Here is a 16,532-nt window from a genome sequence, read left to right as displayed (position 1 = left end):
CGGTTCAGACCTGTCTTAGACAGTTTTATACCCGGTTCAGACCTGTCTTAGACCCGGTTCAGACCTGTTTTAGACCCGGTTTTAAAGTGCGCCTTATAGTGCGGAATTTTTTTTTGTTAGCATATTAGAGAAGCAAAGGGCCACACACAAGTTTACAAGCCACGACTACAGCGGGAGTCCGCCTGGAGCGAGCACTGAAGCCGTCCTGTAACATCAGTAAAGCTCAAACCGCCGCTCTCGCAGGCCGTGTGTACAAACAGCGTGTCTGCGGACGTGTTTCCTAAAAGTGTGCAGCTCAGCATTCCCGACGCTTTCCCCCCCCCAAAAAACAGGAAGCACAAAGGGTCCCGAACAAAGAGGGGCGAGCCGCAGGACTTATCCCGGGCCACAGAGGAACGAGCTGCAGCTAAAGGGCTACGTGCTCTGGGATTATGTCGAGCTGCTGCGATACCCAGAAACTGACCGATATCGAACGACTTAGTGGTTTAAACATCCTTTTGCGTTGAAAATGATGTAATGACGAGTATTTTTCACCATTGTGGTATCGAAATGTCTCTCTAGTGAGTTTGAAATGTAAGTATTGTAAGACTATTTGGACAGTTGGATCAAAAGAGCAGCAAAATACTGTATAAATAAAGAACAAGTTTGGCTCACAATGTCGGCAAATCTTTCTGCCGAAAAGTAAAGCCACTGCTCCCACCGAATGTGACTGACAGCAGGGGATAAAGTCATAAAAAGCACCTTAATGACCTTAAAGTGCATGTGACAGGTCAGACTATACACTTCACTACATTTAATATAATAAAACACGCTTGTATTTAAGATTTTACTAAACATTTTGCCTAGTTTTCCCCAGTTTGAATACTTTGGTGACGTTTGTGATGATTGTACTTCCTGGTTAGACGTGAGCAACAGATGCGACATAGGTAGATGTACTCCCACTGCTGTTACCTAGCAACCATACTGTAAACAAGAGGCAAAATCCATTAAAATGACACGATAGTTATAATTTGACGCATATTAATACCTGATAATATGAATTATTATTGTTAGAACTGTCATAAACTTGCGTCTAAATTGACCCTGAATTATAGGATGGAACGTCGCTTATTGATGACACGGACGGATGGGCATGATTGACAGGCGGATTAACCACTGACATAGGCATGTTCTGTCCGCATCTAATCTAACACGACGGCGTACGAAGAATAAATACGCATCACAGGGACCGAAAATCATTGCAGATTTGTGCGTAATTGTTATCTGAACTACTCGGATTCTAATACACAAGTGAAGAGAGCTTTTATAATGAAGGCAGTGGTATTACGAAATCAAAATGTAAAAAATAAAGAATTTAAAAATGGTTTGAATCAATAATACACTAAATTTATTGCCTCAAAAATCCATGATATCCCTGTCTGTCATTTTAAACGTTTATTTTTCAATTTCTCTTCACGAAATGCAACAAAATGCAAAACATTAGACGTTAAGGCTGAATAAAAGGGTCACATAAGCCACAAAAGCAGGGGAACCCAAACATTTGTTCTTTCTGGGGCCTAATTAACTGTCAGGAAATGAAAAGACGACCAATATAAATATCCCCCAAAAGAATAACCCTAATTTAACACAATTTTACCATAAATATCTTTGCAGAGAAACATTTTACATGGAAAACACTGCTCGAAACACATCCTTTTACTGACAGTGGATTGGCTGTGGCCCTCGTGATTAGAAATAACCCTAAAAAATCATTCAAAATCGTGTGCATTGATGACATTTTTAATAACTCCGTGCTAAACTCGCGACTTGACTGTATGATATGACTATTCACCAGGCACCAAACAAACAATGGCGGTTGGTATCCAGGTGTTACATTATCGCCAGACTTTATTCCTTAGACTTTATTCCAGCTTCTCCCACGTCACACTGTGTTCTTTAGACTTTAACCTATAGACTCCATTCTTCAGTTCTTCTTCTGCTACTTTGGTGTTTCAAAGCACACGAGTTCAAAGCACATTAGATCATCCTCTTCCTCCTCATCCTCGATACGTCCTTCAACACGCCCCAACTCTATAAACGTCTACCCAACCAATCACAATAAAGCGCACTCTAGTTTAAATCACGCTCAGAGCTCCTTAAAGCGGCTGCGCTCAGAACATCTCCAGTACTCGGATGTCAACCGCCTGGCGGTAATGCAACAATTGGAAAAACAACTGTGAGGAGACCTTGCTCAACACCCGGTCTGGAGAGACGGGAGATGGCGGAGGAGAGTGGATCGGGGATGGAAGACGTTCTGGACGGCGTGGAGGAGCAGCCTTTTCTGCCTGCACGTGCCCGGAAACGTAAAAAGTCCCTTAGCTCGTCCGAGGGTTCTGGGAATGAGCAGCAGGATGAAGCTGAAGCTATTGATATCCGGGGTGAGAGCAGAGACTGTAAGGTGATCATAAAGCTTGCACAGGATAGTGCATCCTTTAAGGGGTGGAATTCAGTGGCATTGTCAAAGAGCCTAACTGTAGCTGTGGGAGTGATCAAGAGTGCGAGTGTCCTTGGAGATGGCTCGCTGCTGGTCGTGTGCAAGGACGCGGCTCAGCAACGGAAGGCGATTGGAACTAAACGTCTGGGTGGAAAGGACATTCTTGTGTCTAATGCTGAAAGAAACACGGTCAGAGGAGTTATCGTAGGTGTCCCTACGGCGACGTCTGTGGATGAAGTTAAGGAGAATTTGACTGGAGTTACAGTGGTGGACGCTAGGCGTTTGAAGGTGACCCGGTTTGGGGTAAGATGTGACAGCTTGTCGGTAATGGTAACACTTGAAGGGAGGTGCCTGCCTAGTAAGGTGTTCATTGGGTACATGTGCTATAGCGTCAGGCCGTATGTTCCGCCGCCCCTGCGTTGCTTTAAGTGCCAGCGCTTTGGGCATATTGCAGCGGTTTGTAGAGGGAGGCAAAGATGTGGTAAATGTGCAGGAGATCATGAGTATGGGAAGTGTGACGTGGGTGCAAAACTGAAGTGCTGTAACTGTGGGGAAGAACATAGCTCTGCCTACGGGGGATGCAGGTTTAGCAAAAGAGCTGCTGAGGTGCAGAAAATAAAGGTCTCTCAAGGTATATCCTATGCAGATGCAGTCAAGAAAGTTTCAAGTAACGAGTTTAGAGTAAATACAGAGAGAGGAGCCAGCGCTGCTCCCAGCCAGGGCGAAATGAGAAAGGCCAGCGTGGCTCCCAAGAAGTGTGAAGGTTTCAAGAGTGGAGGTCCCAAGTGTGCAGGTTCCAGAATTAATGAGAATACCCTGGTTGTGGATAGAGAGGATTTTGTACTCTTTATGGTGGATGTTGTAAACTGTGCTGCTCAGACTCAAAGCAGAACTGAAAGGATCAGGATCATTGCTAAAGCTGCAGGGAGATTCCTTGGAACAAAGGAGCTTGATTGGGCAGATATAGAAAACAGGCTAAAGGCGCTAAATGGGAGTCGGAGTGATGGGGGTCTGCTTGTGGGGAGTCAGAGTGATCAGAGTGACGAGATGGGGGTGGGGGTGGTCTCCTGTCCTCGCCCAGTCTCGTAGACGCACGGCTACCAAGCAGCGACATCAGTGGACATATTAAAGCCTATAGAATGAAGCCTGAAGAATAAAGCTGTACGGTGGAAGCACCGAACGTCAAAGAAGGAGAGGAAGATGAAGAAGAGTCTCCCTGGAATAAAGCCGGTTGGTCTCTGAAACAACAACTATTCTAGTCACAAAGACATATCATGACCTCATGGGCTTTGTAACAACAAAGCAATGGAAGGAGTACTTTTATGGTCTACGACAGAGTCTGAGGACTACGACAAAGTCTGAGGAATAAAGTCTGGCGGTAATGCAACACTTGGATGCCAACCGCCATAAAACAACAACAACAACAACTTCTATAGGATACAATAACAAAGACATCTCATGACCTCATGGGCTTTATAACACCAAAGCAATGGAAGAAGAACTTTTAACGACTACGACAAAGTCTGAGGAATAAAGTCTGGCGGTAATGCAACACTCGGATGCCAACCGCCATAAAACACCACCAACAACAACAACAACAACATCTCCAGTGTCCAGTGTGCGGAGCCCGTTTAGGACGCGCACCGCAGTTTGATTGTCAACTGGAGCGGACAAACGGCACACAGGCTCAACCGGGATCACGGTCCACGAGGAGCTAGTCCCGTCCTGTCCTGTCTTGTCCCGTACGGTCTTGTCCGGTCCTGTCCCATACTGTCTTGTCCCGTCCAGTCTTGTCCGGTCCCGTCCTGTCTTGTCCCGTCCCGTCCTGTCTTGTCCTGTCCCGTTTGGTCCCGTCCTGTCCCATCTGGTCCCGTCCTGTCCCGTCCTGTCCTGCCCTGTCTTGTCCCGTCTTGTCCCGTCTTGTTCCGTCTTGTCCCGTCTTGTCCCGTCCTGTCTTGTCCCGTCCCGTCCTGCCCTGTCTTGTCCAGTCCTGTCCTGTCTTGTCCCGTCCTGCCCCGTCCTGTCCCGTCCTGCCCTGTCCCGTCCCGTCCCGTCCCGCCCTGTCCCGTCCTGCCCTGTCCCGTCCTGCCCTGTCCCGTCCTGCCCTGTCCCGTCCCATCCTGCCCTGTCCCATCCTGCCCTGTCCCATCCTGTCCTGTCCCGTCCTGTCCTATATGCAACATGCAAATACAAAATGACAACGTGGAAAAACCAGAAGAAGATGATCACAGTATTCAAATGTAGCTGTGGCGTGACAACTTCCCCAACACACGCAATGAGCTTTACCCAGGAATAAGATCTGGTTATTATATTTATCCATGTGCGATGTCATTTGGCAAAGGTTTTCCTGGATCTGGACTCATCGTTTGTCAGTTTGGAGGTTTTGCACTCGATTTTTGGAACTAGATCCATACAATGAATCAGATTTTCTATCATTTCTATCACTGATCAGCTCTAAAATCACGTGGACTTTACAGGAACAAATGTGTTTTTATGTTGGCAATGATTATAGTGTGTCCAGGTCATTATTATTGAAATAAATGGTTTTGTTGTCGTTGTTTTTCTAAATTCAAATGCATAAAACATAAAGAAAAAGAACACGACACAGAGAGCGACAAAACAAAATCAAGACATCCAATAAACAAAGCGAAAATATATGCACAAAGTCAGTCAAAAAGGTCATTTTTTGACTGTCGTGTTATGATTTGGGCCCTTTATTGTTGCTGCAGTTTGAGACACGTCTGAAATCAAGTCTGTGGAGCTTCATTAATCTCCAATATTTCAGTTTTTTGTTGTTTTTGATGACACAAAATACAATTGAAACTAAAAACTGAGCTTGATACATTTTTAAAACGCTTCAAAGGGTCAAGAAGCTCCCACCGTGTTCCGTAGTTTGAATAATTCGTTAGCCTAGAGTGGTGAGATATTGTTAATAATGTTGTTATTCGCTTTATTTATTACACAGCACTGAATACAAGCCGATAGGGCAGTCACTTTATCCATTGTAGGTCTCAAATTGTAGAAAAAGAGCGACACAATTAATGTAGAGGGATGGAAATTTAAGCTCATGGAAAATAACTGCAGAAACACAGATGATTTTCAGTATTTATTCGTCCATCGTAGCGTACTTCACAATTAAAGATGATAAATAACTGATATATTGCACATGATATTCTGATTTATGCATTTTTTTTACAAGGAACAAATACATATTTAATGCAATTACTACATGGACATTCTGTTCATCAAACATTTGTATCTATTTGTATTTTTTTATACTCAAAATGGCAAATAATCCAAGAACTAATTCACTAATAAAAACTGCACGTGCCGACTCCATTAAATACGTTTAATTTCTCTAAAAGGCAACGACATTTAGCTCTACCACCACTTTATTTTGTGAAATTTACCAAAAAAGGCCCATTCAATATGAAGATACAGCAGCCTGCAATATCAATACTGCAATATATCAACAAATTAAGTATTGCAATATATGTACCGGTATATTTGTGCATATTTTCCCACTCGTTTTTGCCATATTACAACAACTTTACCAATTCAGTCTCATTTACAGATGTTATAAGGCGATAGTAGCCGTTGTTTGAGTACATGCAGTAATATTTGCAGTAAAGTTGCACTGGTTTGACCTTAAAGTACTAAAGAAAAGTTTATAACAACAATATTTGGTGCTGGTTTGAGGTTCTCGCCCCCAGAGAGCACTCCCACGAACACAAACGTCCCAGGACAAGTTCGCTGAAGCCTTTTGGTCACATTGTGCCTCAGAGGAAACATTAAAGTGGAGTTTACACAGCCCAAAGTCTTGGCTCACAGAAATACAATTGTCCACTTTGTTATCACCACATTACACACACCAAGAAGCTTTGTGCTCAACATAATACACTCATAATAAAGCGCTATCAGCAAACATAAGCAAAGGAATAACTCTAACAATAATTACAAAAGGTGAGAGAACTGTGACAATCCAAACTGAATATTTTCACTTACATTTTCCTCCCAAGTATATTTTATAGGCAACTATTTATATTTCTCGGCGCAAATAGTTCAAATACAGGGAGTAAACGTGACATATTAATAATGACACATAATATGCTGTGCGTAAAAGCATAAACTGTGCGTAAATCTCGTGTTAAAGACATAAAACTGTCACATTGTATTCTGCAATATAATGCTACTTTATTGGCGTATTATTCCGTATTATGGCGTAAATATATTAGAAACAGGTGGTAAAAGAGTCAAAGAGTTGTAAACACATCGCGCGTGCGTCATAAAAGCACTGCATTATTTAAAATTTGGAGAACTATGTGGCCCAAAAAGAACAACACTCACGGGGCAAACATATGGTGCCAAATGCGTGAAGCACCTGCCACGCGCGGCAGCTCGACACAACTTTATAAACGACCAAACAATGAACAAAACCAACATTTGTCCAAACTATAATAAGCCAAATTACTCACTGTATGTGCTCCGTGTCCGAGTGGGTCCGAGCGCGCCCTCCTGCACCGTCCCACACTGTCCCACACCGTCCCACACCGTCCCACACTGTCCCACACCGTCCCACACTGTCCCACACCTGTCCCACACTGTCCCACACTGTCCCACACCGTCCCACACCGTCCCACACCGTCCCACACTGTCCCACACCTGTCCCACACTGTCCCACACTGTCCCACACTGTCCCACACTGTCCCAAACCGTACCACACAGTCCCAAACCGTCCCACACTGTCCCCACCACGCGCTGTCAGTCCAAATGTACTCACTGTATGTAGTCCGGGGTCCGAGTGGGTCCGAGTTGGTGCAAGCGCCCTCCCACCCTGTCCCACACCGCTCCACACTGTCCCGCACCGTCCCGCACCGTCCCACCACGCGCTGTCAGTCCAAATGTACTCACTGTATGTGCTCCGGGTCCGAGTGGGTCCAAGCGCCCTCCCACACTGTCCTGCACTGTCCCACACTGTCCCGCACTGTCCTGCACTGTCCCACGCTGTCCCGCACGGTCCCGCACTGTCCCACACTGTCCCGCACTGTCCCACGCTGTCCCACACTGTCCTGCACCACGCGCCCACTGACCCCACCACGCGCTGTCAGTCCAAATGTAGTCACTGGAGACGGGGCCGCAGCTGTGGACGGCGCTCCGGTTTAAGGGCCTGTGGTATTAATAGACCCTCCGCGGACGAGGGGACCTGAGCCTGTTCAGAGGGAGGACTGGAGCCCTCACAGTCGGTTCAATGACTGTAAAGCGCCGTTAGTGGTTTTTAACACGTTTATCTTTGTAGCATAACGTAACCAAGGCGTTTATGGTTCCTATCTTATATTCTTTTTTTAAACATGTAATTTGGCAAATGTCAGAATTGTTAGTTGAACTGACTAATGTAGACGTGGTTGAAACTATTGTTGAAACAGTCACATAAGTTTGAAAGTCCTTCCAAACCTGTCCAGTATGAACATTATATACTGCCCCCGTCCGGTTAAACTGTAAAATTGCAGTTTTGCGCAAGGCTTTTTATTTTATTTTTTTTAAAGGTGGGTTTAACTTCTGTACGATCAACTTTTATAACCTTTTAAACTTGTTAGGACAGTGAATGTAATCAGAGTTACCATTTGTTTGATTCATGTTTGAATTGGCCTTAATTTGAAGCTTGGGAGCTCAGAAAACGTCTGTTCACCTATATTTATTTTCTATTTGTATTTATTTTGTACTTGTAATTGTTTAACTAAATTATGACTCTGGGTCAAACGTGTAGAGAATGTTGCACAGCCATTTTGCACCAATAAAAACATGTTAAATATTGAAATGTACTGCTTTGCTCCAATGAAATGTCACGAGTCACGTTTAAATTATGAATCTGTTTTAGATCAATCATGCCGTTTACAAATAAAATAATGATTTGTGTGTGTTAAAGTTTCATTCTAAATATACAAATGTGTAAAAAAAATCATTTAAAGAGTGATGACAGATTTTACATGTGTTTATTTTGGACCCAGAACACTTAACATTTTTACAAAACCCTACACTGCATTTTAAATCAAACATAAATACAGGTGCGTCATTTCAACACAACATAAATATTTTGTATAAAAAGAAAAAAGATAATCTTCAAGTGGTCATTTGTGCAAGTGTAGAACGTAAACAACAACGAGGAACGGCGAAACCCTCACGTCCCGTCAAAATAAGAGCGTCCTGTTTTAGCAGCGACATGTTTTGGTGCCTGTGTCGTGATGTTCACAGGTTTAACTCAGTGTTCATGATGTGAACAAAGTCATTCACGGCTTCCTTTGGGACTAATAAAATCTTCATTGCTTCGTGAAGAAAGGGTGAGCCAGGGCTTTGGCGGCGGCGACGCGGCCGCTGGGTTTGAACGCCAGACATTGCTGTGGGTGAAAAAGAAAAACAGAACTCAAGAGCGTGCCAGACAACCTAAAACTCAATCCACATTTGCCCCAAAATGTGTCCGAACACTCTTGTCCCGGTCGACAGCGACGGCTAAGACACGTTTAGGGACGCCTGGTAATTTAGCATCAGCTCTAAAACCTTCAGCATTAATTTAAATCCATCATACATAACCACAGAGAAAAGAGACATCTCAATTACCGTATTTTCCGAACTATAAGTCGCACCTTTTTTCATGGTTTGGGCCGGGATGCGACTTGTACTCCAGAGCAACTTAAATTATATTATTCGACTCTAAGCGACGCAGAAGAAGAATCTGCTCTTCCTCTACCTCCGGAGTTTGTGGAGTTGTTTAGAAGTGACACAGAGGAAGAAGAATTCAATGGATTTAGTGATTTGGGGTAAAACTGATGCTGTGGTAAACTTGTTAGCATGTTCTTTATGCTATAGTTATCTGAATAACTGTTCATATGTTACGTTAACATACCAGACACTTACCACAGTTCTGTCTGTGCCTCATGTAGCTGAAGGTGTTAGCGTTAGCATACGTACACCTATTCACCTTGTTCTCTAATCTCTTATTATTTTAAATTGCATTTTAAGATGAAATGTCTGTTCTTGGATTTTAGCAAATATATTTCCCCCAAAAATGCGACTTACATATGTTTTTTCTTCTTTATAATGCATTTCTTGGCTGGTGCAACTTATAGTCCGGAAAATCCGGTACGTGGAGCTATGGATTTTCAGACATGCTGGGAAACGATAGTAGAAGCTCAAAGGAACAGGCTCAATTCTCCACGTCTCGGGCAATAGGCTGACGTTTTCCGCACACATTAATGGTACTTTTCCGTGTGGTCTTATAACAGTTTGGATTAAGCTCAAGCTCATTCGAAGGCCACATTTTGTTCCGTTTGTGGGATTATTTTAGTACTGATCAATCTATTCTCGATACCGTTTTCGATACTTTAGACCACGATACTCAAGGGTTATTTGCTCGGCCTCAGCGCAAACAAACACACTGTAGTTTGAGTGAGCGCACGTCCAAAAACAGGTCTAGTGTGTTCTGTTTCTTACTCTTCCCGTCTTAATCGGACTGTGCGGTTACAATACTCACAGACTGACGTGTTATTGGGACAGCTCAGTCTTACTTCCCGTGTTCACGTGCGGTTTGAACTATCGGTTTGAACAGGACTGAGCACACTTATGTTTTCCTGGCGTGCTTGTGCTTAAACGTTTAGCGATCGTCCTATGACAGGTTTTGGGTTTGAGAGTGTGAAACGCGCTCACAGAGAGGAGGTCGTTCTCGTCTGGGCCGAGGCTGCTCAGGAGTTGGGTGCGGGGGCTCGCGGGGCCCCAGTGCGTCTGGTATGGCAGAGGGCTGTCTTTAGGCCAGTCCTCTTCACCGGGGAAACCGATCACCCTGACAGAAGCAGCAAAGGTTTTACAAATACAGAGATCGTTCCTGTCCCATTGTAATCTGCTGTTAACCCGATTTGAGACACACAGGACTTATGAAACTATCAGCTTTGTTATTAGATGGTAACAGTTGTTTAGATCAGCGGTTCTCAACCTGTGGGTGGGGCATGACATGATTCAGGGGGTCACAAGATGATATGGAGGTAAATTGAGAAAGCATGCAATAGTCTTGAACAGCAAATGCAGTGGTATTTTTTTTTTAATATATAGATCTATTCTTTAATTATTATTATCTCTTTTTTGTGTCTTTTCTGTATTTTTAATTATTATTGTAATATTTTTGTCTTTTCAGTAGAATTTTTATGGCGCTATTGTCATCGCATGTCTAAAAAGACAAATAATATATATATATATGTTTGCCCACCAAATTAATTTATCTCACTTATCCTTTGTCCTGAAAATAAAATCACACATTAGACATAAGGCTACTGTAGCCTATGTTCTGTGTTTGGGGGTCACAAAAACGGTTTCTTTAACAGAAGTGGCAGTTGAAAATGGTTGAGAACCACTGGTTTAGATGATAACAATTAGGAATGGGCTATAGGTGATATTGATGGATTTCCACAGATATCAGTGGTTTGACGTTAAAAGTGTACCGTATTTTCCACACTATAAGGCGCACTTAAAAGCCTTTAATTCGGTGCGCCTTATATATGAAAAATGAGTGTGTCTTATAGTGCGGAAAATACGGTACAAATATTTGGCACAGATGAGTGAAAATAGTAGATATAGATAATATAGAACAGAAGATATAGATAAGATATATATGTATAGACAAAAACATTCTGATATTATTTTTACAAACATCTGTGAACTGAACTATAACTTAACATATGTAAATTTGTGTTCTTAAATCTTGAAATCTTAATATCAGGATCAGTAAATTCCATATTGGATCTTAAGAATAGTAAAGCAAACCTCAACATACTCAAATATCTTCTGCAGCTGTTGAACTTCAGTGCCGCCCTGAAACAGCGGTCTGCAACAGAGAGAGACATACAGCAAACTGCAGTCTTTGTTTCACTTCATGAGTCCGAGTGAAGCGTTACCTTAGGAGGAAGAGCTCAGCGAAGATGCAGCCGGCGCTCCAGACGTCGACTGAAGACATGTACACGGAGTTGAGTAACACCTCCGGGGCGCGGTACCACAGCGTCACCACCTGCAAACAAACAGGAAACACTTTAACTCACTTCTGTTAAGTATTTTCACACAAATACACGTTTTAGGCAGTTTGTACATGAAGATATTAGAGTCAAACGCTGATACAACTCTTTAAGATTGGATTTTTATGATTTCATAGATTAATAAGTGGTGTTAAAAACAAATCAGACTCATGCTTGTGCAAACCAGAGCCCAGACACAGAGAGAACATGCAAACTCTGCACACAAGGGAGTCGAACCAGAGACTTTCTCGCTGTGTGGCGTGAGTGCGAGCCGCTCTGTTACCGTGGTGCAGATTTAATTTAATAGTGCCAGTGGGAATTAGTTTATTTCAATGAAAACTGAATTGTGCATGTCTTAGTTTAATGGTCAGATGACGAAACAGACACTAAAAGAAGAAAATAGACAAAAACAAGACAAAAACAGACAAAAACAAGACAAAAATAAGGCAAAAAAAAGACAAAAATAAGGCAAAAAAAAGACAAAACAAGACAAAGGACTACACCTGATCAAAATCAGACAAAAACATGACAGAAGACAAAAACAAGACGAAAAAGGACAAAATCAGACAAAATCCTTAACATAAGCAGTTAATTTGTGTCAGAGGGAGCCCTATGATGAGATGGAGCCCTATGATGAGATGGAGCCCTATGATGAGAGGGAGCCCTATGATGAGATGAAGCCCTATGATGAGAGGGAGCCCTATGATGAGATGAAGCCCTATGATGAGAGGGAGCCCTATGATGAGAGGGAGCCCTATGATGAGAGGGAGCCCTATGATGAGAGGGAGCCCTATGATGAGAGGGAGTCCTATGATGAGAGGGAGCCCTATGATGAGAGGGAGCCCTATGATGAGAGGGAGTCCTATGATGAGATGGAGCCCTATGATGAGATGGAGCCCTATGATGAGAGGGAGCCCTATGATGAGATGAAGCCCTATGATGAGATGAAGCCCTATGATGAGATGGAGCCCTATGATGAGAGGGAGCCCTATGATGAGAGGGAGCCCTATGATGAGAGGGAGTCCTATGATGAGAGGGAGTCCTATGATGAGATGGAGCCCTATGATGAGAGGGAGCCCTATGATGAGATGAAGCCCTATGATGAGATGAAGCCCTATGATGAGATGGAGCCCTATGATGAGAGGGAGCCCTATGATGAGAGGGAGCCCTATGATGAGATGAAGCCCTATGATGAGATGAAGCCCTATGATGAGATGAAGCCCTATGATGAGATGGAGCCCTATGATGAGATGAAGCCCTATGATGAGATGAAGCCCTATGATGAGATGAAGCCCTATGATGAGATGGAGCCCTATGATGAGAGGGAGCCCTATGATGAGATGGAGCCCTATGATGAGATGGAGCACTATGATGAGAGGGAGGCTATGATGAGATAAGATGGAGCCCTATGATGAGAGGAAGCCCTATGATGAGACAGAGCCCTATGATGAGACAAGATGGAGCCCTATGATGAGACGGAGCCCTATGATGAGATAAGACGGAGCCCTATGATGAGATAAGACGGAGCCCTATGATGAGATAAGACGGAGCCCTATGATGAGATGAGACGGAGCCCTATGATGAGACGGAGCCCTATGATGAGACGGAGCCCTATGATGAGACGGAGCCCTATGATGAGAGGGAGCCCTATGATGAGAGGGAGCCCTATGATGAGAGGGAGCCCTATGATGAGAGGGAGCCCTATGATGAGAGGGAGCCCTATGATGAGAGGGAGTCCTATGATGAGAGGGAGCCCTATGATGAGAGGGAGCCCTATGATGAGAGGGAGTCCTATGATGAGAGGGAGCCCTATGATGAGAGGGAGCCCTATGATGAGATGAAGCCCTATGATGAGATGAAGCCCTATGATGAGATGAAGCCCTATGATGAGATGAAGCCCTATGATGAGATGGAGCCCTATGATGAGATGGAGCCCTATGATGAGATGGAGCACTATGATGAGAGGGAGGCTATGATGAGATAAGATGGAGCCCTATGATGAGAGGAAGCCCTATGATGAGACGGAGCCCTATGATGAGACGGAGCCCTATGATGAGACGGAGCCCTATGATGAGATAAGATGGAGCCCTATGATGAGAGGGAGCCCTATGATGAGATGAAGCCCTATGATGAGATAAGATGGAGCCCTATGATGAGACGGAGCCCTATGATGAGAGGGAGCCCTATGATGAGAGGGAGCCCTATGATGAGAGGGAGCCTTATGATGAGATAAGATGGAGCCCTATGATGAGAGGGAGCCCTATGATGAGAGGGAGCCCTATGATGAGACGCAGCCCTATGATGAGACGCAGCCCTATGATGAGACGCAGCCCTATGATGAGACGCAGCCCTATGATGAGACGCAGCCCTATGATGAGACGCAGCCCTATGATGAGATAAGATGAAGCCCTATGATGAGAGGGACCCCTATGATGCGTTGTGGCGGTGTCGTTCTCCTCTGCTTTACTCACTCCTGGCGTGAGAGCGATGTTAAACGTGTAGATTCGTGCCAGTCCGAAGTCTGCGATCTTCAGCCGTCCACAGCTGTCGATGAGAATGTTCTCTGGCTTCAGGTCTCGGTGGAGGACCATGTTTGTGTGCAGGAAGTCCAGGCCCTGAAGCAGCTGCCGCGTCACACTCTGGACACAAAGAGAGCAGCTGACGTGCAGATCCACCAGGTTTGAACTGTTACGTCTGACAAGAGCTGCTTCCATGTTTTTAAATCAACAATTCACCAAACAAACATGTTTCCTAGCTCTAAACTTAACCAAGCATGTTCCGGAATCAAACCAAACCTCCAGCTTTAACCTCAGTAGTCCCTAAAGTCAACACTTTTCATTCAGTGGAGAATAAATATAAACAAATACCGGTAACTATAAACTTCAAATATTACATTAATTCTAGTAAAAGTGTATTTTGATCTATGCAAGCTAGTTATATTATTTTATTCTTAAAATTGCAATTTAAGTGTTTTTAGTCGACTATTAAAGCGATGGTAGTTTTATTCAGATAATAGTTATTGTTATCTGGCCTAAACACTCTAAAACACATGACATTAAGATCTTTTATAACTATGACTATCACTAAATTAAAATATCAATAATAAACTTAATTTGTAAATGTTTACAATCTAGAAGCCCTCAACCTTAAAATCTCAATGTGCAATAGAAATAAGTTTGACAAGTCTAAAAGATAATAACAGACTAGTCGATTACCAAAGTCATTGTTAGCAGCCCTAGTTTTGATTGTTTTTATTCTTATAATTATATAATTATATTCTTATTAGCAGCTGTGTCTTGCAGTTTTCCTCGTGGATCTCGACAGTCTGAGTGCATTTCCTGAGTCAGTTTAAAGGGCACTGACACAGTCCTTTCTCTGCTCTGACCTTGATGCAGTCCAGACTCAGTCCAGTGGGCGGGGCCTTGGACAGGAAAGAGGAGAGGTCCTGGTCCATGTACTCCAGCACCAGAGTGAGGTCCATCCTGTGGCCCTCAGGGGCCGCACAGGCGTCCAGCAGTCTGCAGAGACAGTTTACAAACACACTTTGAAGACTAGTTTTAAATAATAGAACTTACTTGTGTTATTGATAAACATCTACACATTGGGGACATTTTACTTGAAATGGTTTCAGATTTGAAAAAGGTGAAATTGAATTGTATCTGAATTAAATGTTTTCTTTGAGGTAAATTTGTCATAATTGTTCACGTCCACAAGAACCTCCCGCCACAAGAACAGTTTCTTTCCCTCGCCGTCAGACTCATGAATAACACCTTAATAACACCTGCCACTTCTGCAACACTTTATCTAGAGGCACTGGTAGTTTAGCACTGTTATTATTCATACAGTATCTTGTTATTCAAGTTTGAAGTTTATCATCGTTTTTTGTATTGCAAATTGTATTTACCTTTCCTGTAAACAGTTTAAACACACTAATGAGGGAAAACCGATGTGAAATTCACAAAACACAATGTCTATAGTACGACCTCAACTCACTTCACCACATTGGGATGATTGAAGAACTTCATCTTGACCAGCAGCGCCACCTCGCGGATCATGAAGGGAGGGATGCCCGTGTCAGCTGCGCCTGCGCGGATGTTGAGCTTCTTGACCGCCAGGAGGCGCTGGTGACCGCCCACCTCACGAGCCTTGTAGACTTTCCCGTAGGAGCCTTCACCGATTTCTGCCAGGAGCTCATAGCACAAGGGCCCCGCCAGGTCCATGCTGCGGCTTCAGGAGGCGGCCTGCGGTGAAGACGAGTTAGCAAAAGAATAAAATAAATATATTTAGCAGATATGAACAAACTGTCAGGTCATCATTGGCAGAAACATTTGCCAAAACATCGTGATCAACTTTAAATTACTTCATCATCATCAAATTAAAATCAATCTACATGCAAACATACAAAATGCTACTGAAACTGATTTAAACTCATTAAAATCACATACATTGATTCATTTAAAAAGGTGTTTGTGGCCCTGCATGAACAAGTTTGACACTTGTTCTCTATATATAAAACACATTTTCAGTTTCTACAATGCATGCATGTCACAAATAAATATATAACAATTTTTGCACAGGTTTGCAATTAAAAAAAACAAGTATTTGCAGTGCTTTTGCAGGTGACATGGCACATTTGGCACAGCTCCACGCTCGTTCCCTCGTGCGCCAGCGCCATCATCAGCTGTCACGAGGCAAAAGTGCAAAAACTAATGCATTACGTGCGGGATAAATTGCATTAAACCTCGTAGATGTGCAAAGTGTCGGCGTGTTTACCTGCAGGGCTCGTGCGCTCTGCTCCTCCATGCTCCAGCACGTTTACGAGAGACACCCACTTTGTGCTCCAACTAATCAGGAAGCTCCTCAAGTTGCCTTTTGGTCTGAGGCACGTGGTGTGGGCGTGAGCGCGACGGGCCTGTTTATTATGATGTCAGTAAACAAAAAAATGTAGATGAAAGAGTTGATATCTTTTCAAAAATCTAGGACAATATTTCCCTGTATTAAAAAAAACA

The 16,532-nt window shown here is 43.5% G+C and overlaps 2 protein-coding genes across 6 annotated transcripts in view; both read right to left on the bottom strand.

The window, feature by feature from the left end:
• The window catches only part of svilc (supervillin c), a 40,204-nt gene extending 32,634 nt beyond the window's left edge, over positions 1 to 7,570 (bottom strand). For 4 of the 5 annotated variants that reach the window (XM_072442930.1, XM_072442928.1, XM_072442931.1 and 1 more), the window contains exon 1: positions 7,385 to 7,570. The gene's annotated coding sequence lies outside the window, so the exon portion shown is untranslated. Of the gene's footprint in view, positions 1 to 6,948; positions 7,048 to 7,384 lie in introns of those variants that run through there. The other variant, XM_072442929.1, reaches the window with a different exon arrangement.
• A 1,129-nt stretch (positions 7,571 to 8,699) lies between these two features.
• On the bottom strand, positions 8,700 to 16,327 carry cdk21 (cyclin-dependent kinase 21). The gene is made up of 8 exons (XM_072442159.1): positions 16,297 to 16,327; positions 15,517 to 15,750; positions 14,909 to 15,041; positions 13,995 to 14,162; positions 11,410 to 11,519; positions 11,289 to 11,339; positions 10,172 to 10,304; positions 8,700 to 8,865 (listed from the first exon to the last, which is right to left on the bottom strand). Exons 2-8 carry the CDS (start codon positions 15,741 to 15,743, stop codon positions 8,788 to 8,790), a joined length of 900 nt encoding a protein of 299 aa, XP_072298260.1. The 5' UTR covers positions 15,744 to 15,750; positions 16,297 to 16,327; the 3' UTR covers positions 8,700 to 8,787.
• Between the last annotated feature and the right edge of the window lie 205 nt (positions 16,328 to 16,532).

Source organism: Eucyclogobius newberryi, unplaced genomic scaffold (genome assembly GCF_026437365.1).
Source record: "Eucyclogobius newberryi isolate DKJ021-1_F unplaced genomic scaffold, fEucNew1.0.hap1 SCAF_13, whole genome shotgun sequence".
NCBI lineage: Eukaryota > Metazoa > Chordata > Actinopteri > Gobiiformes > Gobiidae > Eucyclogobius > Eucyclogobius newberryi.
The sequence above is the reverse complement of the archived record's forward strand: the minus strand, read 5'-3'. Positions and strand labels throughout refer to the sequence as shown.

Excerpts from the sequence above, each read along its gene's own strand:
- cdk21 (XM_072442159.1), bottom strand. The coding sequence starts at position 15,743 with ATGGACCTGGCGGGGCCCTTGTGCTATGAGCTCCTGGCAGAAATCGGT. Across the intron at positions 11,340-11,409 it reads GCTGAGCTCTTCCTCCTAAG|ACCGCTGTTTCAGGGCGGCA; the intron begins GTAACGCTTCAC and ends TCTCTGTTGCAG. Across the intron at positions 8,866-10,171 it reads ACGAGAACGACCTCCTCTCT|CAATGTCTGGCGTTCAAACC; the intron begins GTGAGCGCGTTT and ends TTTCACCCACAG.